Below are 24,304 nucleotides of genomic sequence, written 5' to 3' on the forward strand. Positions count from 1 at the left end.
ATAAAATGCACATTCTAATTGAGAGGGCTGAAAGAGTGCTTTACTAAGCCGTATGGATCCTGAGGCACAAAGACAAATCAGTAATACCCCTGTCTTTATTTAAAATTTTGGTATTCACAGTGGAATTTGTACTAATTTATATTTTATTAAGTAATCTCTAAGCCCAACATGGGGCTTGAACTAAGCGATCCCGAGATTGAGTCACATGCTCTACCAACTGAGCTAGCCAAGTGCCCCAAGTACTAATTTTTATTAAAAAAAAATAATAGAACAGTATCTTAATCGGTTTTGTGGCACCCAAGGTATGAGGGCCTCACTCACCTCACTCATTGTGCCCTGGTGTGTAGGCCTGTGAGTCAGCAGGTCTGGCGTGGAGCCGGAAACTGCCTTTCCCACAGGCTTTCAGCCCCAGCCATCGCTGGGTTCTACAGCTCACATGTGGAGTAAGGAGGCTGTGTGGTGGTATTTTCTCTGAGATGCAGACCATTCAATTCCAATTTAGGATTGAGATAAACATTTTATTTGCCCCTACTCATTACTTTATGACATCTAGTAAAAATAGAAGGTAGCACATAAAATGCCTTTAAATGTTTCTTTCTCAACAAAAGTTATGTAAATATGAGCTTGCTTTTAGATGGTCATTGAAATTGGCAAAAACTTCAACTTGAAAAGGAAATTACGTCAATGCTGAAGATCTCATAGGTATTTTTTATTGAAAGATCACTTTCCTTCAATAGTGGACATTTTACATTAAATCTTTATACCAAAACCAAAAATCTCAAAATAATATTAAAATCACACTATTTTCCATCGTTTCTACTTAATTTTATTATTGGTAAAAATATGGCAAGACACTTGTAACTAATGTTTCTGCTTTAAAATAAGCAATTAAACTAAATGTCACAAGAAGAGACAATACATACTATAATTTGCTGATAACTGGCTAAAATAACTTAATGTGTAAGAATTGCACTTGAAAAATTAAAAAAGTAAACAAAAAGCTCATTTTATATATATATGTTTATGAACAGAGATTAATCTGTTACCTTTGCCAAGAGAAGTGTATGTTTAAGTTAAAAAAAAAAATTTAACATCGCAATTATTCATTTAAAAAAAAGTCTTTTTACAGAATTTCCCCCATAGTTTGTTGATCAGAAAAGATTGCAACACAACTAAAGCAAAATAACACTTCATTGGTATTTAGTGCAAATTTGGAGTTATTTTACATGAAATACTAAACATGTACCCTTTAAAAGTTGCTGGGAGTGCTGCGACCAACCGTGCTGTCCGCAGCGTCCTCTTTTACTTTTGGAGACTTTAAGAGAAACTTTGTAACTGAGGTATCTTCTCCTACTTCCTATGTGCTCAGTGCTCCGTGAGCCAGGAGCGGTGGGCTCATCTAGGATTCTTCATCAGTGACCTGACTGCTGCCCCTGTTCTCCACCCTTACTGGGGTATTATCCAGAGCTGACAGGATGAAAGAAAAAGCTAAGAATTATCGTAGCACTATAATACCAGGGCTCTAGGTGGAAAGATTCCCATTAAAAAGTGTGTTGTTAGTAATGAAATCACTGAAAACTGACAAATGCCTACATGTTTGGTTTAGGAATGAACACCAGTGTGGAAAACACGCAGTGGAATATTAACTGCTTCCCACAGGAACAAAAGAAAATTCGTTACAGATTCTTAATAGCTGGAAGACCCAGTATATAGACTATTAAGTCCAGCTTGCAGGAGTACAACCGTCCGTGTGACTGTATGTGCCACTAACCAGGAGGCTGAGCCATGGTTTCCAGACAAGAAAATGCCTTCTCTGTGGCGAATGGCAGAAAAGCAACAATACATTGCCTGTCAGATGAGCTCCGCATAGAGGAAAATGATGATGGATACTGGTAAGATGTGTTTTTGCAGGAGAGGGAAAAGGAATGCAGTTCCCCATGCACTGGGCAAAGGATGTATACTTCTATTATGGAGTCAGAATCTCAGAAAAGGAGAATATGCCAACACCATGAAATATAAAGTCAGTACTGGCAATGTGTGGGTTGGCTGGTAGGCCTGTGCTTCATGCTTGTGAATTGCCATGTGCCTTCTTTGGACCACACGGTTTGAGTAGCAAGGCCACTTAAGACTCGGAGATGTTTTCAAAGGTAGCAAGGTGAATGCTCAAAATTACAAATGCTATTGAACATTTGACTCTAAATATGAATTACTCGATTATGGTAAAGAAACTTTCCACAGAAGTCCTTAGTACACAGGCTCCAAATCTTGGCTTCCTGTTAAATTTTCCCTAAAGACCTAAGGGAATATTCAGAGACCTTCAATGTCAGTAGCCTCCCCTATCTTGTAGTAAATGTCTGGTTTGGGGGAATAGTTTTTTAATTTTTCCTTTCACTTCTTTGGGTAAAATGAGCCTCCCCTTCAGAGTTTTAAAAGCTAGATTACCCTGGAAGCAGTGTATCCCAAGGTTCTCCTTTGGGATGTATCAGAATTGGTCTGAAGAGTTTTGCCAGAATAGACCTTCCTGGCCCAGACTCACAGGATTGAATTTGGAAGGCAGGGGATGGGGCCAGGACATCTTAAGAACAACTGCACTAGGTCGGGAATTCTCAGAGCTGGGAAGAGAATCTGTGGCTTCCTTTCTTCATGATCCTAAATAAAAATGTTCCCTAGGAGCCAACTAGGCCAAATGTTTAGCACGTCCTGAAGGAGAGTACTGGTATGACAGGACCTGTCGGACATCAGTGTGGTGGAAGTGTGAATAGATTCACTTTCTGTGTTATGGTTTCAGATCAGGAAGGATTCAGAAAAGCAGACGTGGGCAGAGTTGGCAGCCAGACTGTTAGGATTCCCAGTTACTCAATGCATTCAGGAGAACGGGCGTCTTGTTTCTGTCTGTATGACCCCTTCTTTCGCCATTACTGTAGAAAAGGAAAGAAACCACCAAACATATGGTAGGGTAAATGTTCTAGATAAAAGAAGCTGGAGAATCAAAAAGTCATTACAAAGATTAGCAAACGTCCTGTTCTAAATGGTGTGTAGGCGTGTATGTGTGGAAGGGCTGTGGAAGGGGCGTGGTAGGCTCTTATGAAAAGTTCTTAGTTTGGAGATTTTGCTTCATGTGGTCCCTCGGATGGAACTTTCTCTTGAGAACGAGGAAGAGCTCAAGGTACCAGGACCTAGGATTGTACAAATACACTCTTTACAAGAAATGCCACCGATTCAGTTTCTGAACATTATTTTAGAGCCTATAAAACATGCTGCTTTTCCCTAGCATGGTTTCTTTACCTCATATAAAAAATAAATAACAAGGGCAAGAGAAGAGCCAGTAACTGGCAGTAGGAGTGGATAAAAGTCACTCTACTTAATGATCTGTGGACAGTCGCTCCAGGCCTTGGCTTTCCTTTTGGCCAAAGCCAGCCAGGCTGGTTCTGTTGACACGGGGGCAGCATCTGGGGTTGAGAACCTCTTTGTGACTTCTTTCACCAGCGGCGCGGCAGGGGCTGAATCCGAGATCTCCACTGGATTGCGTTTTGAAGGAAAAGGATAAGAGTGAGTCAGAGCCGCATTCTGATGTATTAGGAGTGCAAGATTCAGAAGGGAAACCCCGGTGAAACATTGGGCATCTTTGGTGAGAATTAGGGAAAGAAAGCGATGTGATCAGAACTACTGCATACAGAATTACAGTGCAGAAGCCTAATTTTTTATGCACAGAAGCTATGCCTACATGGTAAGAAATAAAAGGTAAATGCTGTGGTTCTAGTTATCCAACCAGTCAGTTCCATGAAGAAAAACATCAAACCAGCAGTCCTTAACCCTTCTCCACCAGGCAGGCCCAGGGTGCCCCCTGCCCAAGGCCCCGGCTCCTGCCAGCCCTCACCACGTTCAGGCTTGCCCCCCCAATTCTTTCTGTACCAGACCTTAGAGGCTTCTTAAGATGAGGAATCTGGACTTATCTGCGTCCTATTTAGTACCCGTGGCAATGGCCTACACATGAACAGAACTCAGGAAATACTGATGGAAAAGACAAATACATCAGAACAAAGGTTTGCTTCAGTGAGCTGGAGCCACTCTCTGGGCATGGCCACAGAAGTCAGGCAGAGAAAGGTATGATCTCTGACTTTGGAATTTTATTTTGAAAGAATGCTCTCTCAGACACACATAGGGTTAGAACCCTCAAGTCTCGGGTGTAAGATCATATGAAATTACGCCCATGAAGGTTCTTGAGAAATCACATAGTGCTCCGAAGTGGTTTTAAAATATAGTTGTTGTTCTCCTCACCAAAATAGCATATAGGGCTTTAAGGGCGAGACCTCTTTACATTTCCATACCCAAGCTAGCAGGTAACAAAGGCATAAAACAGCCTAGGTCTCCAGGGTGGGTGCCCTCTAGGGCACAGGTTGCCCAGAAGGGAAAACAGACACCCTGCTAACCCCTGGGAGGAAGCTTGTTCCAACTCCTATCCATCCTTCAAGTGATTTGTAACAAGGAAATAGTTGGAAACATTACAGGATCACTTTAACAGAATAAAGAATCTTTTAAAAATGTCTTTTTTGTGTCATGAATATATTAACAGCAGTGTTTCATAAAGGACTCAGCTGAAAAACCTTGCTCTAAAGTCCTGCTGGTCAGAAACTTGCTATTTGAAATCCCACCAGTGAGTAGAGACCGTCCCACTTTTGCCTGGAAACAGGACCCTGAGTCTACTCTTGATCTCAGGTTTGAAGTCAACCCCTTTTATATACAACTCCTGCTCCTCCATCAAAACCCCATTCCACTTAAATTTTACCTAAACTTCACCCTTTCCCCCAAATCCTATTATAATCTCGCCTCTTCCTTTCTTGAGATGATTCTCACGGTCTCCAGTCTCCCTCGTAGGAGGAAGTTGGTGAACCTCATGTTGCTGGGACTAGAGGCAGTGGGGCATGGAGAGGGCTCGTTCAACACGGAGGAAGTGATCGGACCGGTTGATAGCACACTGGGAGCTTGAAACTGGCCACAGTGGGATTTACCCCATGAAAACTGTCAAATGCTACAAATCCCAGGTCTCCCCACTCCCTGAAGGGTGACTGTTAGCCATTTACCATCACATCACTGATGGTGGGAAGTCCCGGTGGGCTTTATCAGATGAGTTTTCTCAAAGGGTGGACGTGCGGGGTTGTGAGGCAGCCTGGGCCCTAGAGGGCCGCGTGTGCTGACCTTGTGGTCACACTCAAGGACGGAAAGCAGCTGCGAGACCAGGCGTGGACCTGCTCTCCCTACCTGTCACAGATGTAGGAAGGGTGTTGGCCTTTTTCAGCTGTTCTCTGCGCTCAAGCCTGGACGCTGCCGTCTCTGGCTTCTTCTCTTCCGGCTGGGTGGTGGGCTTGTGCAGGGACCCCGCCCTGCTCACGCTGCTGCTTCCAGGCTGTGGGCTGACACTGACCTGGGTGGACAGAGTCAGGGCACATGTCTTATCAACTGAAGGACATGGAAAGACTGACCGTGCAAGGCCGTGGGGCCTTCTGCGTGCCGGCCCCCAACCTCTGCTCCTGAAGGAGCAGTGGGGACTGCACGTGGGAGCAATGTGGGGCCAACCGTAACCCCCAGCCGTGGAGCAGCTCAGCTCAAAGGTCTCAGAGGGAAACCCACTTTCCAAAGAGAGGACCATCGAACAGACCATAAAATCAGGGTCACAGAGCAAGACTCCTGATTTTCCTCCCAACTCCCTACTCAAATACAATCACTCTATTTCCCTATTTCCCGTGTAACTGCTATGCGCATGGATTGCTGCTAGTCGTCACGGATTCTACCAAGTCAGGTTAACCTAAGAGAATAAGGAAACCAAAGAAAATTACTAACTGAACATACTTCCCTGGTTTAATGGTGATCAGTTTATTTATCGCTATAAACCTAAGTATTCTCCACCACTCCTAGCTAGCTTTTTTTTTTTTTTTTTTTTTAAATCCTTGTGACCTAAAAGAGAGCCAAATTCAAGGAAGGCAAAGTTAAAGCTGAAGACCTAGTGACTCACGTTCTCTTTGGAGAGCTTTTCGGCCTGTTTGGCCTCCCTGGCTTGCTTCTTCTCCTCTCGAGTTGCTTGCTGCTCTCGAAACCCCTTCTGCTTCTGCAGTGCTAATGTTATCCACAGTGGTTGCACCGTTTCAACTTTCTCCGCAAGTTTGGAGCCATCTAAAGAGTGCCTGCTCTGAAGAACCGGCTTTTCTGTGGAAAAAGAGATTGTGGTATTGTGATGTCTTTTAAAGATTTTATTTATTCATTTGAGAGAAGCAGACTCCCATCCTGAACAGAGAGCCCGATGTGGGGCTCAATCCCAGGACCCTGGGATCATGACCTGAGCTGAAGGCAGATGCTTAACCGATTGAGCCACCCAGGTGCCCCGATACTGTGATTTAGAAAAAATATATGTTTGGGGGCACCTGGCTGGCTCAGTTGGTAGAGCATGTGGCTCTTGATCTCCGAGTCGTGAGATCAAGCCCCACACTGGGTGTAGAGATTAAATAAACTTTAAAAAAATTTTTAAAAAGAAATACATATTTGGTCTTTGTGCTCATTTCTAGAGCTCAGAGCTCCTAAAACCCTTGGGATTTCGTAAGTGATGACAGCATAAAGTGTCTCTTACTCTGTTAACGAGATGACTTTGGGACCGACACCAAGGATGCGGCTGGTGGCCAGAGGAGCCAAGCATGTGATTAGAGGGGTTGGATCTTTTGTTCCCGCCCCCAACCTCCAGGGAGGGGAGAGGGACTAGAGACTGAGTTCAGTTGCCAGTGGCTGATGATTTAATCAGTCGTGCCCACGTAGCCTCCATAAAAACCCAAAAGGACGGGGTTCAGGGAGTTTCTGCTTGATGAACACATGGAGATTTGAAGGGAGAGGTGTGCTCTGGGGGCAGGGAAACTCCATGCCCTTCCCCATATCTTGCCCTTCTGTGTCATTTCCATCTGGCTGTTCCTGAATTATATCCTTTTATAATAAACTGGTCATCTAGGAAACAAAATGTTTCTCTTGAGTTCTGTGAGCTGCTCTAGCAAATTAACTGAACCCAAGGAGGGGGTCATGAGCATCTCTGATTTAAGTTGATCAGAAGCACATGTGATGCCCTGGACTTGGGAATGGCATCTGAAGTAGGGACAGTCTTGTGGGACTGAGTCCTTAACCTGTGAGGCCTGATGCCATCTCCAGGTAGACCGCGTCAGAACGCAGCTGAAACGTAGTGTCTGAGGACTGTCTGGTGGTGTGGAGACCCCCCCCATCCCCCCGATGGAACTGTGATCAGAACCAGGAAAGGCAAAAGCAGGTTTGCAGTGAGACCGCTCACATATCTTGATCCCGCACCCCCTACAACTTGTGACATGAACTATTCAACTGTCCTTTCCTGACGTGAACTCTGCACCGATGCCTGAGAGACTTCTCTGGGTGGGGAGGTAACATCTTTGATGAACAGAAACACAGAAGCATTTTCCTTCCCTCAAAATGGAAGTAAAAATAAGATCTCCGGTGTCAGAAAATCTCAGGCCTACAGGGAACCCAGGCTGTTATCTGATTTATTGTTCTTATTTATCGCTTTTTAAGCCCAAACATCCTATGCGGAACCCCAATGGATGAAAGAGGTCCAAGGGAGGCTGCTCTACCTAGTGAGGCTGCTGGGGGCACAGGGCTCTGAGGGATGCAGCAGGAAACTGTAATTTTGGCCCAGTGCTCTCCTCTGACAGACGGGAGTGTGAGCGTGCCATGCCCAAGGTCACCCAGCAGTTAGCGCCCCGGCCGAAGTCTGAACCTAGGACTTCCGATTTCCAGTCTGTGCTTTTCTTGTGGCTGACTGCCTCCCCCCGTGCAACCGTGGCCGACGCGCTGCACAGGTGGTAGGCCGCACAGGTTGAGTAATTAGTTTTACACTGAGCAGCCCCGGGTTTGACCTCATGTCAAACAAAAGCTCCTTGAACCTCCCTAAGGTCTTCTAATCCCTAAGGAGAGATGATAACGGCGCATGCCTCATCAGGCCGCCCCAAGGATGAAGAGATCCTGGACGGCAGAACATTCACAACAGTGCTTGGCGTGGAGTAACCGCTCTACAAGAGACCTGCTCTGTTTATATCTATGAGAATCATCCCCTTCTTTTCCCGCAAGTAAAAATCATGCCATTTTAGAGATAATCTTTCTGGCACTGAATCCTTTACTATCTCAAAGGAAAAGGGCTCACTATAGTCCTGTTCTTCAGAAATCCAATAGAAGTTTACACTTTGATGATCTAAAACCTTAACAAACAGGGCTCTCAGTCAACTTGACTTTATATTGAGGAGAAAGAACCAAAGTAAAATCAAATTAGGAATTCAAGCACAAAAAAGGGGCAGGTTCTGCTTTTCTATACCTTTTAGATCTATAACACTGTACAAAGAGAATTCCTATTTATAATGGGTCTTGGTCGTTACACTATCCCTAATCATCAAATAAACATTCAGGTATGATCTAACACAGTAAAGAAAACTGGCACACTTAAGAAGTATTAAAAAAAAACTTAAAGGTATTTTTAAGGAATCTTTAGTTAACAAAAAAAATTTAAAAATACAGTTGACCTTTGAACATGGGTTTGAACTGCGCAAGTCTACTACGGGGATTTTTTTTTTTTTTTAAATAAACAGCGCAGTACTGTGAATGTACTCTTTCTTATGGTTTTCTTAATAACGTTTTCTTTTCTCCAGCTTACTTTATTGTACAAATACAGTCTTTAATGTACAAAATATGAGTTAATTGACTGTTTACATTATCACTAAGGCTTCCAGTCAGCTACAGGCTATTAATAGTTAAGTTTTGGGGAGTCAAAGGTTATACACGGATTTCAACTGCGCAGGAAGTTGGCGCCCCTAACCCCCACGATGTTCAAGGGTCAACTGGTATTCACTTCAAGCATTATGCTTTAGATACACTTTAGATACATGGGAACGAGTTTAATAAATTTTAGGTTTTTTTACTCAAGGGCAGTGGCAGTGTAACACCTGTTTGTAAAATGTCTGAAAACCAAACTGCCAAGATCCAAATGATTTCCATTTGAAGCTATTATGTAAAAGGGAATCCCTACACTAAACATTCCATCTGAAAGTCATTAAAACCACTGCCCAGTTTCCTGAACAACAATTTTGACTGGTGTTTTATCACAAGGGTCAAAATACCTTTAAAGTAAAATTGCCTATTTTTATTTGAAAAGGTAAACCGCTAGCCAGATTTTTTATTTCCTTAGAACTGTGGCCCTTGAATAGCACATTCTGGAGTTAACGACCAGACTTTAAAAAGGCTGTAACACAGTATGTGTAAGGGTCTAACAGGTCTGGATTGTAGCTGAGGATCGATAAACAGAAAACGTTTGAGGATGTTAAAACGGGGCTCCTGTCTGAATTTCAGCCCAGGTTGCCCAAAGGCCTTCCGCAAATAATGGCGCCGACTCTCATATCCTGAAGTAAAGTTCTAGATCACCAACTTCGAACTGGCCCAGACAGCTACCACAAGGTCATAGAAAAATGAGAGTTGGGATAGAAGGAGCCAAGGTAAAACATTTGTTTAAACCTATTCTCTCTCATTCTAAACTCAGTGGACGAGGGGAACCACAGCCCATTCAGATTCCCTCCTTCGGGTTCTGGGGATATAATCAAGTACATCCCGGCCCTACAGAGTTTGAACCACTGCTCCCAAAGGTAAATTCTTGGAGAAAGGGCCACTTAAATATCTATTCCACCCACCATACAGAGGTGGAAATTTCAGAATGAGATGACCTCTAGAGGACAAACACGGGGTGGATTCAGAGTCAAAGCCCTCCCAGTGGCTCCACCAATGGACTGGTTCTCACTGGCCTCAGCCTTGGGAATGGAAATCTCCTTCTACAGTAGCGATCTACAAAATAAAGGGTGTGTGTGCCCTAGGGGGTGTGCAAGGGAAGTCACTGGGGCTAAAGAAGAAAAGGTTAAAATTTCTGATATATTTTTAAATCTAAAAAGAAAAATGAAATCAAGCTTTTCTAATATTTAGTATTTAGACTGGCATGGACATCCTCACTCAGGCCATATACCAGAAGGCCACATGGAACAGTGTATTTACAGACCCCCCGAGGGAAGCTGGAAGCACCACGGGCAGGGAGGGACAGGGACGCTGTCCTCATTCCTCTGCTTCGAGCATACTGTGGCTACTAATAATACAAACAGAAGAAACCAGCCGAGCTGCAAGCTCTTTGCCGGCCACTTTACGAAGAAGGCAGAGCTGTCGAGGAGCTGGCCAAAGAAAATAAAAAGTAGCACCAGGATTTGCAACACAGATTTATGTCCGCCTGTTGTTTCAGTGAACTTCACCCTAAATGCAAGCGGAGCTCCAGGAGTTTTAGCTGATGACAGCACTACAGGTGCACAATTAACAAATGAAATTGGAGATCCACGCTTTAACATTCTTATTCTGATGGGGGTGTTCAGTCCAACACACTGGTCAGCCTGGCCTAGTGTGGGGTGGGAAAATCCCACTGGTCTTTAGACAGCACCCCCAAGGCATGTGGACCTTGCATCCATTGCTTCTTTTCTAGCAAATAAAGAAAAAATTCAGTTAGCAGAACCTAACAGCCCAGAATCTGGACCCTGGGAAAGAAAAAGGGGCAGTAACGGTTTTTGGTATGAAAATTACAATAAAGGGACTTCTCTAGAGAAAGAAGCACAACAGAGTTATTTCTCTGGGGAGAAGCTAAGGAGAGTGGAAGAGTCCCCCAGACAGTGAGAAGGACTTTGACGAGATCATAATATCAAAAACTGAAAATGGGGCTCCAGTTCAAGATGGCGAAATAGAAGGACCCCAAACTCCTCTCCTCCCATGGACACACCCAATATACGGCTACATAAGCAACAATTCCCTTTAAAAGAAATCCAAAAACTAGCTGAGCAACTCCTACACATTGGGTGAATGAGAAAAACCCCACACGGAAGGAGGCTGGAGAAGCTGAGACGCCATCTCACCATAAATCCACTCCCTGTACGATAACACCCAACTGGGAGGGAACTCACAACTCCTAGCTTCTCCTTGAGGAGCAAAGGATTTGTCTCCACATCTGGTACCCCAACTTTTAAGACTTCTACCTAAGAGCCAGGCCCACCAAAACACCTAGCTCTGAAGGCCAATGGGGCTTGTCAGCACGAGTCCCGCGGGGCTATGGGGAACTAAGGGACAGCTCTTACTGGGCTTGTGGGAGGACTCCCCTCGGCGGTCCCCCAGGGCCCAGCACAGGGGGAAAACACCACCACAAAGAAGAAACTGAAAACGGGCTTCTCATCAGCAGGACAAAGAGAAATTAGGGAGAAATGGGCCGGCAGCTGCCGAGCTACATGCCGGTCTAAGGCTTGGTTAAAAAGGACAATGAGATCTCCCTGCCATAAGGCAAGTAACCAAACCAGCACTGCTGGGGAAACAGCTCTTTTCTCAGCAAAAATCACCATCCACCTAAACAATTCAACAAGAGAGAAGGCTTACGGGTTTCCTAATAAACCTCAGAGGAGAATTTCTGAGAAATGGGAGTAACTTCCTGGACTGTGACCCGAACGTTACCTCCAAATCTACGAACCCGACAAAGTATTCGCTTATGGTTCTCGGGGGCCCCAAAGCCAGTGCAAGTGCTCACGGCTACTCTGAAGAAAGACGAGCGGCGGCCCCGCGCGAGGGCGGCTGCTCGGCCATCTCTCGTAGGGGGCCTCGCAGGGCCAGGCTGCTGGGGCCGGGATGCAACTGCAGGGCGGTTGGCGCAAAGCTGCGCGCAACGGGGTCATCCACACCCAAGCTCCTCAGGCGGCGGCGGCGGCCGCAAGTCCCGACCTCCCACCGGGGCGCCGCTACTGCCCAGGGAGAAGGCGACGCGTCCGGGGAAACCTGTCTTCCCCGCCCCCGCCCGGGCCCCGCCTCAGATTAAGGGCGTCGTGGCTCATTAGGACCGTACTGCAGTTTCCGCTGTCAAGAGAAAGGGTGTCCGTCTCAGCGTCAGCGCCTGGACCCAAGTATCGCTAACGGTGCGAGCGGCGCACACGTCGCTGTCAGCACCTCCAAAATTCTGAAGCAGAGCAAGAAAAGCGCCTGGTTGGGACTCGCGAGAGGGCCTCCACCGGAGGGGGCTGCTCGGGCACGCGGCCGCTCCCGGCTCCGCTCCCGGGGCAAGCTCAGGCCTCCGCCGTGACGCCCACGAGGCGCGCGGCAGAGGCCGAGCGATCCCACCCACCCCAACCTACCTTTCCTCCCGGCCTCGGGGGTTTGGGAAGGCTTCTCCGGCCGAGCGGCCGGCAGGGCCGGGGAAGCGGGTTTGCGCTCCAGTTCCACCACTTCCTCCACTTCTTCCTCCTCCTCCTCCTCCTCCTCCTCCCTCTGGTGCGTCCGCCTCAGCTCCGCGGACGCCGGCGGCGGCGGCGGCCGGGGCTCATTGCTCTCGGGAGCCTCCGGGTCCGGCTTCCCCGCGCGGCGGGCCAGCAGCTCTACCAGGTAGGGCCTGCTCAGTTTGGAGAGTGGGGACGAGGGGGGCGTGTGACCGGCGGGCTTGGGGGCCAGCGCTGGCTTCTGCGCCGGGGGCATTTTGTTGGCCGCCTTGTCGTGCTCTGCGGCGGGGGTCTGGCTGCCGGCCGGCGGGGCCGCGGGAGAAGGGTGGGCTCTTGTGGCCGAGTCCTTCCAGGCGGACAGGGCTGGCTTCCTCTCGGGGGGCAGGGCCGGGCCATGCTTGGGGGCCACGGCTTCCGTCCCCTCTCCTTTTGCGCTCCCTGGTGCGGGTGGGCTGCCATCGGCATTGTCCCCGGTGCTGCTGTGCCTTTTCTTCTTCTTCTGTTCTGTCTGTTGGTCGCAGTGGAAGCGCAAGGAGTAGTTGGTCCTTCTCAATTTTATTCCGAAAGGTGAGGCTTTTTCCTCCTGGCCAGGCATCGAGGGGTCTGGCTTTCCTCTCCCGCTGGTGGTCTCACTGTCCGAAGCGGCCATGGGCTCTGCATGGGCCACGGCTTTGTGAGGCGGGTAAGCAGGGCTTGGGACAAGGAAAGACGGGAGGTCTTTGGCAAATTTGCACCCCTCTGTGGTGTCTGCTGGCTCTGGTTTCTCCGCGCCCTTGGGGAGCTCATTAGTAGCCAGGGGTTGGGGCACCGATCCGTCGCCGGCTCCCGGCGAGGGTCTTTTTCTAATGCTCTCTGCTTCTGTGTTGTGTTTGGAGGTCTCGGTGCCACCGTCAGAGAATTTCTGCCAAGCGGGCATAATAGAGAACTTCGCACTTACTGGGGGGGTCTTCCGGAGGTTCCCGCGGGAATCACTGCGGGCCCTGGGAGCGTGCTCATCACCGGGCCGAGACCGGCCTCTCTCGCTGCGCGGCTCACCCTCCGCGCTCTTCAGGATCCTGGACCGAATGGAAGCCCACTCAGCTAGCGCGGCCACACTGCTCGGAGACTCCTGGGGGGCCCTGACCTTCCCGCTGCCTGCCCGGGGCTCGACAGGCGCGCGGGCTGCGTTCTCCAGCGCAGGGACATCCACGTGCTTTTCTTCTGACAAGCCCAGGAGAGACTTGCATGCCGTGTCCTTGATCTGGCTCAGGTTGACCGCCGCGCCGCAAAGCTGCGCGCCCGTCACCAGAATGGCTGTGTGGGGGACACTCAGGGAGGAGGGCAGGGCGTGGGCGGCCGGGCTGGCTCGGGGGTTCTTCGGCGCGTGGGGAGCGGAGGCCAGTCCCGCATCTCTCACGGGTGTCACTGGGCTCAAATTGACTCTGGGGAAGAGAATCTGTTTCCCTCCCGATGATACCTGGAAAGTGTAGGGCCTGGGCATGCTCTGCCTCTCGTCCACCTCCTGCCACCGGAGTTCCTCCCCCTTTCTGTCTGTCTGAAAGGCGGCGTCCTTTCTCTCCCCGGGAGTCTCTTCCACTTGCGCCTGGTGTTTCTGGGGAGGCTGCGCGCTAGTTTCTGGTCTCTGTTCCGGACGAGCACGACGGCCATGCCCAGGACCAGCCCCGCGCCGTCCCTGCAGCTCGCCGGCTGCCTCGGCCTCCTGACTCTGCTTCTCGCAAATCCTGGATTCCTCGGAGCTTTCTCGTTGCTTCTCGGGCTGCAGGTGCTCTCGTTTCCCAGGTTTCTCTGCAAAGTCGACGTGAAGTGGGCTCAAGCCCCTTTTGTCGTCCAGCTGCGGCCACCTCTCCTCGCGCACTCTCGCGGCTTCCCGACGCTCCATTTCCTGCCGCCTCGCGGCGTCCACTTCCTCACGCTTCCCCAGCTCCGCCCTTCCTTTGGCCGCTTCCTCCGGCCCCCGCCGCTGCTCCTCCTCCTGCCGCCGCTGCTCCTCCCATCCTTGCTGCTCCTCCTCCCGCCGGCGCTCTTCCTCTTCCAGCCGCCGCTGCTCCTCCCCCCGCCGGCGCTCTTCCTCTTCCAGCCGCCGCTGCTCCTCCCATTCTCGCTGCTCCTCCCTTTCCCGCTGCTCCTCCCTTTCCCGCTGCTCCTCCTCCTCCTGCCGGCGCTGTTCCTCTTCCAGCTGCCGCTTCTCCCATTCTCGCTGCTCCTCCTCCCGCTGCCGCCGCTCCTCTTCCAAACGCAGCTGCTCCTCCTCCCGCCGCCGCCGCTCCTCTTCCAAACGCCGCTGCTCCTCTTCCAGCCGCTGCTGCTGCTCCTCCTCCCGCTGCCGCTGCTCCTCTTCCATCCGCCTGTGCTGCTCCTCCCGCCGCCGCTGCTCCTCCTCCCCATGCCTCCTGAGCTCCTTCAGTTCTTTTTCTTCCTGTAGCTGCCGCTGCTTCTCCGCCTCCTGCCCGCCGCACACCGCCTGCTCTTGGGCCTCCGGGTGCCTTCCTTCCTCTTGCTCCCTCGGCTCTTGGCCTTGGCCACCTTGCTCTCCCAGTCTCTGCCTCTCCTCTTCGTGCGGCCTCTTTCCTGCCTCCAGCTGTAGTTCTGTCTCCTCTCCCTGCTCGTCCTCTCCTTCCTCCTCCAAGAGCTCTTGGCTTCTGTTCTCTTCCCAAAGCCTCCTCTCCAAGGCCTGGAGTCTCTGCTCTTCCAGACGTCTCCTCTCAGCTGCCTCGGCCTTCTGCCGTTTGCATTTGGCCTCAAGCTCTAGCCAGTATTCTTCTTGGCATCTCTTATCTTCTTCAGAGTCTAGCAGCTCTGGTTCCTCTTCGTGCCAAATTGGCTTGTCTTCTCCAGAGTGTCCGTTCTGGTCCAGGGAGGGCTGACGCGGAAGGCCACCATGTTCATTTGGTCGATCCTAAGGAAAGAAAGAATTAGCCTTTTCCTTTAGCACAGGCAACCATTACCCATCCTATTCATAATGTTGGTGGCCCTCTTAATCTCAAAAGAAGGGGTGCTTGGGTGGCTCAGATGATTGGGCATCTGCCTTTGGCTCGGGTCATGATCCCAGGGTCCTGGGATCGAGTCCTGCATCAGGCTCCCTGCTCCTTGGGAGCCTGCTTCTCCCTCTGCCTGCCTCTCTCTCTCTCTCTCTGTCTCTCATGAATAAATAAATGGAATCTTAAAAAAAAAAAAAAGAAGGGGCAGTCGTTCTTAAGTATAGAGCTCGGTAAACACCAAGAGCAAATTGCCAGGGTGCAGGAAAACACATCCTGTTCATGTTGACTCTCTAGCCCCTTTGTTGGTCATTCTCAAATTCCTTTTGCTTAATACAAATGAATCACAGGAGAACCAATAGCCCAGCATGAGGAAGATGAGAAAAAAATGACATTTGCACTTCATCGATGTGCCCTGAAACCTGTGACTTCAAAGTCCACCCCAGTCAAACCAAAGAACCTCTGGCTGAGCCATAGCAGGGGAGCTGGGTCACCTGGCCGGGGTGAAGCCAACGCCAAGTGTCCAGAGGCCCTCAAATGGCAGCCTCTCATTCCGGGGTCCACCAGCCCCCAGGCGGGCAACATGTTAGGGTGATGGACAGTAAAGGGGCCTGCTTGCCCTCGTTCACTGCAACACACCAGGTCCCTGATTCAAGAAACCTAGTTCATTCTACTGGCCCCTCATGGCACCACCCCACTGGGTAGAATGGGCACCCAGCAAGCATGGGCAGCTGCCTGGTCAGGTTCTACATACCCTGCCTGGGACAGGTTCTACATACCCTGGCAAGCCACCGGTGCTTCTTAGACACCCTCTGGTTTTTTGGCTTTACGGACAATTTGTGCTTGGCGGCACTGTTGTCCAGGCGAGCGATGGCCAGGGGGATGGCATCTAGGTTGACACTTTCGATGGTTCCAGCAGAAGAGAAGTGCCTTTTTGGCCGAGACGGTTTAACTGGAGCCACCTGTATGGAGAGGAAACCACACAGTCCCGATCAGAACCGCGTGCGAGGAGTCCCAGAGCCGTCGCCCTTGCTGGATGGAGCCTGCACATTGCCCAGTCCGGCCCAGGGACAGCTTCGAGCAGGCAGGGCTCACTGGGACAGTGAGATGAGCATGGCTTTGGGAATTAAAAGGGGACACTGACAATTTGTTCGGCCAGTGCTACTTGCATTAACTCATACAGGTCAGATAACCTTTCAGGGGCTAGGTTACCTACTCTAAATAATGTTGGGGGGGAGGTTAGAGTAGATGGGGGTGACAAAACATAGCCAGGGGGCCCAATCCTGCCCACAGCCTACTTTGGTAAATAAAGTTTTGCTAGCACACAGCTACGCCCATTGTCCATTGTCTTCAGCTGCATTTGGGCTACAAAGGAAGAGCACAACAAAGGAGAGTGTCCTGGTTGGACCTTATGGCCACAGAGCCTGAAATAAGTCATAGTTTGCTGAACCCTGGACCAGCTCATCTCTATGCTAAGGACTCTATTATCTAAGACACGACCTCAGACACCTGCAAATATCTCTCAGCTTCTACCTTAGTCCCTTTGAGGAGGGAACGTATCTTTTTCCTCTTTTCAGTCCCCTTTATGCCCAAGTAGCAAATCTCATTTGGCAAGTGTTCAATACATATTTTTGGGAGGAATGAAGGAACAACAACAAAGTAGATCGTCTATGCCTAGGGCATGAAATTGCTACCCACAAAAATGCTCTAGCACAATCACTCCAAGGCCACAGAGCACTGGGTTGAGTGCACCAAGCTGCTGAGAGGGGGAGGCCCTGGTGGAAAAAGGAAGGGCAGAAATGTACCAGCCAGGGGTGAGGGCTGTCCCTCAGAGGGCGAACGGTAGCACTGTAACGCAGATGCGTGCACTTAGAAACCACCACCTCGACACGCTGTACAGTTCAGAGAGCCCCAGCTCAGCCTGCTCCCGGAGGCCACACTGAATGGGAGGAGAAGCCACACCTGTAACTACTGAGAATTACCGGCCACAGCAAAGGGACGGCTCCCAGCCGCACGGCGCCAGCGCGCGGCAGAGGGCGCTCTCGGCCCTCCCTGCAGGGCCGGCAGCTCCCGGCACAGGCACCCCAGGAGCCGAGGCCGGGGTCCGTGTGTCAGCATTCATGCTACCGATGCAGAGCCGGTGGGGCTTAGCGGACAGCTTTGCTTTTTGCAATCACCTTCCATATTCATGCACAAAAGATAAAGGACCAAGCCAGCTCCAAGAGCAAAATGGATGCTCAGTAAATAATAACTTAAGAAGCACAGAAGTAAGGAAAAATAATTCCAGCCTTTGGGCTCCTAGCTTTTATTTCTTTATAGTTATCTTTCTAATAGGTATCAAATTCTGAACTCTGGTTCAAAAGAAATGAATCAAACATTTATTTCTATCCCCTAATAGATGGATGAATAAAAAGCATCCGAGCCAAATGTGACAGACTGAAGGCACAGAGAAGCACTTGAAGCTGAGATTTAAATGCCAGGTTGCATTTCTAGTGTATTCCTCCCAGTCTTCTTCATTGTCTGGGTGGTGGCACTGTCTGCAGCATGCCCCTTCAGAAGACTCAGGGACATACTCTGCTCACTGTACCAACCCCCAGGAGGAGGCCTGGAGCCCCGTGCAGGTGAAGATTGCTCATGGGAGTGGACCGGCCTCTACAGGGTTCCCAAGACTCCGGTAGGCACAGTCCCGGGTTCAAATGAACACCAGAAAAGTTAAAAAACAAAAAAAAACATACAAGTAGAGAAAAGCTGAGGTTTTTTTTTTTTTTACATCTCTAAATAGAAGGAGACTCTTTTCCTGAAGGTACAGGTGTTCTGAAATGTCTTTTTCAATGGCTTAACAGTGTCTGGAAGGACCTGGCACAGTTAGGAAGATGAGCAACGTCTAAGTGTGCAAATATGCACAGGCTGGGAGGTGGCTGTTTTTCCAAGCGGGGCTCAGTCCGAGCAGGTGCATAACGAACACTCTAACATCTACCACTGGTAACGTTCTGAAGGAACTGAAGGTCATGGGTGAAGGCAGCATTTAGGAATGGAAAAATGAGACGGTGGGTCGACAAAACGGGGTGGGGGGGCCAAAATGGAAGTTGAAGTAAAGACACTAAAAACAGAAGTTGAAGTCATACTACCTTCTCTTCCATCTCACTTCTGGCTCCAGGCCGATTCGGAGGACTCCGAGAACTTGGAGTGTCACTGGGCTGGAACAGTAAAGAGAGCGCTGCAGTCAGATGCCAGAACAGGAAGTCCCAGGCAGATAAGCGGACTCCAGCTGCACGTGGGAAAGGTGGGTGTCCCGGTGGGGACTCGGCTAATGTCCCGACTAGGACTCCCGGCACGGACTGTACACTTTCTTCTTTTCCTGAGTTCAACACATCTCCATCCGGGCAGCCTCTAGCCTCTGTCTTTGCTGCATTTCCCCAGGTCTGAGAGAAGCCAGGCTCCAGCCTCTCACCACCCCACCTGGGAAGCAGGGCTGGGTCACACACCTGACCTCAGAGCTTTTGGCCATGCCCACTGCCTTCACCCCCTTCACCTGCGACACCTCTCACCTCTATGCCAGGCCTTTTCTCTGTGGGAAGGAAAGGCCCTACCAAAGCTGCAAAGGGCTGGGCTGAGAAGGTGGATGACCAGAGGAGGCAAAACCCTCAGCATAGAAGGAAGAAGAAAAAGGCTGAAGATCCCCAGCCCAGTTGCCTCACCTGCCCTGGGAAGGGCCACACCATGTCGCCTGCCCCTGAGGGCACGCTGTATCTTCTACCTGGCGTGGCCCATCTCTACAAACAGGTGTTATCATCCCCTCCGGAGCAAGAGTGTCAGCTTCCGTACCTCAGCCTGTTTTCTGCACCACACTTAGAAGCACCTTTAGAAAATACAAATCGGGCGCCTGGGTGGCTCAGTCGGTTGGGCATCTGACTCTTGGTTTCGGCTCGGGTCATGATCTCACGGTCATGGGATGGAGCCCTGCGTCGGACTCTGTGCTGAGCTGAGCATGGAGCCTGCTTGGGATTCTCTCTCTCCTCCCTTTGCCGCTCCCCCCCCCCCCGCTCATGCTCTCTCACTCTCCCTCAAATAAAAATAAAATTTAAAGAAAAAATAGAAGAAAACACAAATCAGATTATGTGACCAACAGGCTTAAAATTCTACTTCTCTCAGAATAGAATTCACCTTTTTCCCATGGTTTGCACAATCTGGCCTCTATATCTCGCTCTCCTCCCTTTGCCCCCCTCCAGGGTCTGGCTGTCCGCACCAACCTGCTTTCTTTTGGGACACCTTCAGCCCCATCTCTGGGCCTCCGTACTTGCTCTTCCCTCTGCAGAGAACATGGCTCCCACCCCCAGGACTGCTCAGGCTGCTCTGACCTCCTTGTCTAGAGAGTGGCCCCTCACCCACCACGTTACTCACTTTTCCGTCACTCTGCCTTACCTCCTGGGCAGCATTTTTCGTGATCCAGAGTTATTACATTTATTATATAAATAAGTTATTATATTTATACGTATGTGTTGACTTGCCACATGACTCTTCTCTCATTAGAATGTAAGCTATGCGGAGGCAGCCCCCAGACTAATCTCGCTCATCTCTGCAATACCCACAGCTGGGGCAGCACCTGCAGACCAACTGAGCCTCCTTCTCCCTCAGGCCACAGTCCCTGGCACTTATTAGATCCTCAGTAACAGTGAGGACATTTGCTTCAGTCCTTGGGAAGTCCGTGCATGAAGGCTGATTTTCGTCGCTGCCCCCTAGCCCTGGAGACATTGGACCTGATGGGAGGGCTGGGCCCCGTCCTTTTACCCACCACGCCACCCGCCACCCACATGTCTGGGGACCAGGAGTCATGAGGGCCGGAGGCAGACTGGGGGGCGGCAACAGCAGGGGAATGGCCTGTTCCTTCCTTCCTCACTTTGCTCTGCAAATCACTTCTCTTTCTTACCGCCCTTCTGACACATTAGCTGATAGCAAGCATGACTTTGGGGGGCACATCCATTTTAACAACAGCAGTGTAATTTCAGGCGTCTTGCTAGGCAGAGCACAGAAAATGCTTTCTGTTGAGACTGGAAGGTTCGGTGCCTCACCTAGAGACCTCCCTGCTTCAGCTGCTGGTGGGGCCTTCCCTCCTTCCCCACTAGAGGCCCGAGGATGTCCCCTCTGCTGCTGGAAGGACTCTCATTCCGGGATGCCCTCATGGTGTTTCTTTCCAAGTGTCAAAAGACCAAATTCAGAAAGGACAATGCTGAACCAATGTGACTTTCTTCCCTCATTAAGTAGACTTCAAGCTGGCCTGTTCGATATGTTCTGTCTCGTTAGGCACTTACTTCTTTGTTTTCTCATCTCCCTTTAAATTAGTCCAATTTGACAAGTAATTACTTGGTGCTACTAAGTAAGGCACTAGCTGAGTCCTGGGGAGACAGAGATGTGAAAGACCCAATTTGTCCTCAGGGAACTCCACATTTAGAGATGGAGAGAACACAATTACATGGACACAGATGAGTACAGATGTGTGAGAAGCACAAAGGACGCACAGCAAAGACACAGAAGAGATAGCACCGCGTGGGGGTAAGGCCAACTAAGGCTTCCCAGAAAAGGTGGGCCCACCTGAGTCTTGAAGAGTAAGTGGAAGATGCTGTGAGGAGTGCCTGCGAAGGGCACGTCTCCTCTTCCCCACCCCCACCCGCCCCTCCAAGTGCACCTCCCTGCAGCTCACGGCGCCTGACCACGAAGTGCCCTCCAGCCCGGGGCTACTCATCAGAAAATCTTCTCTCACATATTCCCTGTACAGCAGACCCCAGAGCTACTGGATGCCCCGGGCCACTGCCCAACGTCCTCCCCTCGCCTATCAGCAACCAAGTCATTCCCTGGAGGAGCCTTACTTTGTTCTCGGTGTCTGAGAGGATGATGTCCTCGTGAGTCACAATTTCCATGGGACTGGTCAGGAACAGATCCTCTTCTAAGTTAGCCTCACCACTGTCTGCCTTCTTCATGGGAATGGCAGTGGGTGGTGGCCGCCCAAACTTGATGTTTTTGCTCAACTGTCGCTGGAGGAAACAACAAAGAAAGATGTTCTGAAGCAGGGAAGCAGGTCACGAGAAGCGCGAGCAGATGCCCCGGCATATCTAGTGGGCACCGAGGCATGTTCTGCACACGTTTCTAGACTAAATACCATGCCAGTAAGCCACGATGCAGTCCTGGAACAAGTGGATTTGTTTTCTAGTTTCTCTTCCTTTCCCACCCTCAAGCCATGAGCTTTTTCATCCAGCCACCTCTTTCCCGGAGATGCCAACATTATCCAGGGGGGCAGAGAGACCACATTTCCGAACCAAAAGTGGGGATACGTGTAATGACAAAAATTTTTTGATTAACCCTATAAATGTATTTATTAAAAAGTCTTTTAAAAGTATAAAAATGGTATAGAAAATAGTTACGTGAACTGCAGGAACCACTGGGGGAAATCAAGACCCACATGGTTGCTGTAACAGGGGCACCCTCCAGCTTCTTTTGACACGTTCTCCTTGAATATTTACGCTTTAGGCACTTTCCTCCCCAGCCCCTCGCTCGAACACCATGTTCTTCTCACAATGGGCAGTGAGGTGAAGGAGGCCCCAGTGCTGGCAAGTCTTTCCACAATCAATGCGTAAATCATGGAAGGCACAGAACAATCCTGTCCTGCCCCTAGGACTCTTTTTGCCTTGCTGCAGTTAGACACTGTGAGCTGTGGGACAGAAGGGCTGGAGAGGTAGGCAGGAGGAAAGGGCCAAGAAGGGATGCATTATTGGTGGCAGGTAGCTAGAAGGGTGTGTGTGGGGGAAATGGGGTAGAAATTAGGAAGATCAACAGAATTAGAGAAAAGCCAGATTAGAAAAGAAATATATTCTCTGAAGAAAAAATAAATAAATATAATGTTAAAGAAAGGGCAAAATATTTAATGGGTTGTGGCAGAGAAAATGAACATTCAGGAAGAAAAAAGGGTATGCCATGGCCACCTGAAGGACTACTGAATTAAAAATACTGTAGAAACGCCTGCCTTTTTCTACAGCAGGGTTCTCAACCTCGCACTACTGGCATTTCGGCCACATCATTCTCTGGTGTGGGGAGCTGTCCTGTGCGTTGTAAAATGTTTAGCAGCAGCACCCTGGCCTCCGGAAACTAGATGCCGGTAGCAGTTCCTTCCCTGTCGAGACAACCAAAAATGTCTCCGTCGGGTGCCTGACATCCGCTGCGAGGGTAAAACTGCTGTGGCTGAGAGCTCCTGCTCTAGACCTACGGACTTGGGCTTCATAGTCCTTTTGTGCCAGAAGGAAGGAAGGAAGGAAGGAAGGAAGGAGGGAGGGAGGGAGGGAGGGAGGGAGGGAGGGAGGGAGGGAGGGAGGGAGGGAGGGAGGGAGGGAGGGAAGGAAGAAAGAAAGAAAGAAAGAAAGAAAGAAAGAAAGAAAGAAAGAAAGAAAGAAAGAAAGAAAGAAAGAAAAGAAAGAAAGAGAAAGAAAGAAAGAAAGAGAAAGAAAGAAAGAAAGAAAGAAAGAAAGAAAAAAAGAAAGAAAGAAAAGAAAAGAAAAAAAGAAAGAAAGAAAGAGAGAGAGAAAGAAAGAAAGAAATAAAATGCATTATCTGATATTTATCTTTAATCTGGCTAATATTTAATCCCATAGAGCCGCAATGAGCCTTAGTAATCACATAGTCCAGCCCCCTCATTTTATAAAAAATGTCAGAGGTCCAGTGGGGAGAGGTGACTGGCCCAAGCTTATGGAAAGAAAGTGTGACCCCAGAGGGATCTGAGGCCAGGTCTCCTAAAACCAGAGTCAGTGTTATTTGCATCGCATCCCACAGGTTCTCACAAATTTGACATTGTGCCTCTTTATTCCTCTAGGGGCAGAAATAAAGATGATACAGCATTTTTAAGACCTTGCCCAAGTTCCCTGGCAGGGGAATCCCTTGAGGGAAATGCCCCTTCTGAACTCAAGGGTACTAAATCCACCCGCTCGTGCCCAGCTCCCCCTCGGCCCTGCACGGTAGACAGTGAGACTGCAGAGATATGGAAAAGATGAGCCCAAGACTGCCCTCCCCGCACCCCAGGGTCACCCCAGCATGCCAAGTCAGGAGCACAGAAAGACAGAGGACTTGTATTTGATCTGCTGCTATTTCAGCCTGAGCCTGGCTCCCCTGGCACCACAGGGAAGGAGCACATATCAAAAGCCCCAAGTTCAGCCAGTGAAGTACAGAGTACAGCTTGAGCAGCCTGAAAGGGTTTTGGGGAGGAGAAGGCTGAAAAAGGGTGTCTTCTCAAAACCAGTTTAGCAGGAAGCGGCAGTTAGTATCTACTCTAAGCAGATCAATAAGCAGGCACGGTTAGAGCAGCCGATGGAGCCAGACAAGAGGACACGGTGTAATGGAGTCACAGGCCCATCTCACTCTGCTGACCTGTGGGAGAGGGGTCGGGACGCGGGCAGAGGAGGTGGCATGGTTCCTGCGTCCTAGTGAAAGCCCTAGCAGGACCTCCCTCTGGGACTCCCAGCCCAGCTTTCGGTCTACCAGTTATCCCTGCTCTAGGAGTGTTGGCCAAGAGCTGGAAAGTGTTCTAAATCCCCTTAGACTGAGACCTCCTGTTGTCAGGGTCTGCCATCTCTCAATGCTCCTGAACGACTAAAATGAGGGTATTTCTTCTAGTTATAATAGAAAGAATAATTCTTTAACGAGTTTCCAAGGAGAACTTGGCCTAACAGTCAATGCCAGTTAGGGGTTTTTGCCACCATAACAAAAAAAGAATGAATATGCTGATATTTTTCTTCATTAGGGCACCTTTTAAAATACTGATGTTGGTCCACCCTGATGCTTAAGAGACAACCAAGCATATGACACAATGTAATTGCAGCCTAGATGGAAATAAGCTCCAAAGATAGGATGGCTGTCATGGAACAATGGAAAAGCTACAAGAGAATGGAAAGAGGAAATCGACGGAATGAGAACAGAAGAAATAGGGCACATGGGACGAAGCTAGGAAGTGGAGAGGGTGGTGTTAAGAGC

At 49.6% G+C, this 24,304-nt stretch overlaps 2 protein-coding genes across 3 annotated transcripts in view; one reads left to right on the forward strand and one right to left on the reverse strand.

Annotated features, from left to right (window-relative positions):
- The window catches only part of AASDH (aminoadipate-semialdehyde dehydrogenase), a 42,114-nt gene extending 37,568 nt beyond the window's left edge, over window positions 1–4,546 (forward strand). The window contains exon 17 of the transcript XR_003608698.2: window positions 1,607–4,546. The gene's annotated coding sequence lies outside the window, so the exon portion shown is untranslated. The remainder of the gene's footprint in view (window positions 1–1,606) is intronic.
- CRACD (capping protein inhibiting regulator of actin dynamics) overlaps window positions 587–24,304 on the reverse strand; it is a 256,557-nt gene continuing 232,839 nt past the window's right edge. Inside the window, exons 2-9 of one of the 2 annotated variants that reach the window (XM_088021157.1) lie at window positions 21,160–21,324; window positions 18,424–18,492; window positions 16,075–16,257; window positions 12,240–15,216; window positions 6,011–6,201; window positions 5,260–5,422; window positions 3,362–3,518; window positions 587–3,176 (exon numbers count right to left, since the gene is read on the reverse strand). In XM_088021157.1, the coding sequence (XP_087877283.1) occupies window positions 3,083–3,176; window positions 3,362–3,518; window positions 5,260–5,422; window positions 6,011–6,201; window positions 12,240–15,216; window positions 16,075–16,257; window positions 18,424–18,492; window positions 21,160–21,270 (3,945 nt within the window). In that variant the 5' untranslated portion in view covers window positions 21,271–21,324 and the 3' untranslated portion in view covers window positions 587–3,082. Of the gene's footprint in view, window positions 3,519–5,259; window positions 5,423–6,010; window positions 6,202–12,239; window positions 15,217–16,074; window positions 16,258–18,423; window positions 18,493–21,159; window positions 21,325–24,304 lie in introns of both variants that reach the window. The other variant, XM_088021156.1, reaches the window with a different exon arrangement.

Source organism: Eumetopias jubatus, unplaced genomic scaffold (genome assembly GCF_037043125.1).
Source record: "Eumetopias jubatus isolate StellerSeaLion01/CBP00866 unplaced genomic scaffold, mEumJub1_p1.0 scaffold_2, whole genome shotgun sequence".
In the NCBI taxonomy this organism is placed as follows: Eukaryota; Metazoa; Chordata; class Mammalia; order Carnivora; family Otariidae; genus Eumetopias; species Eumetopias jubatus.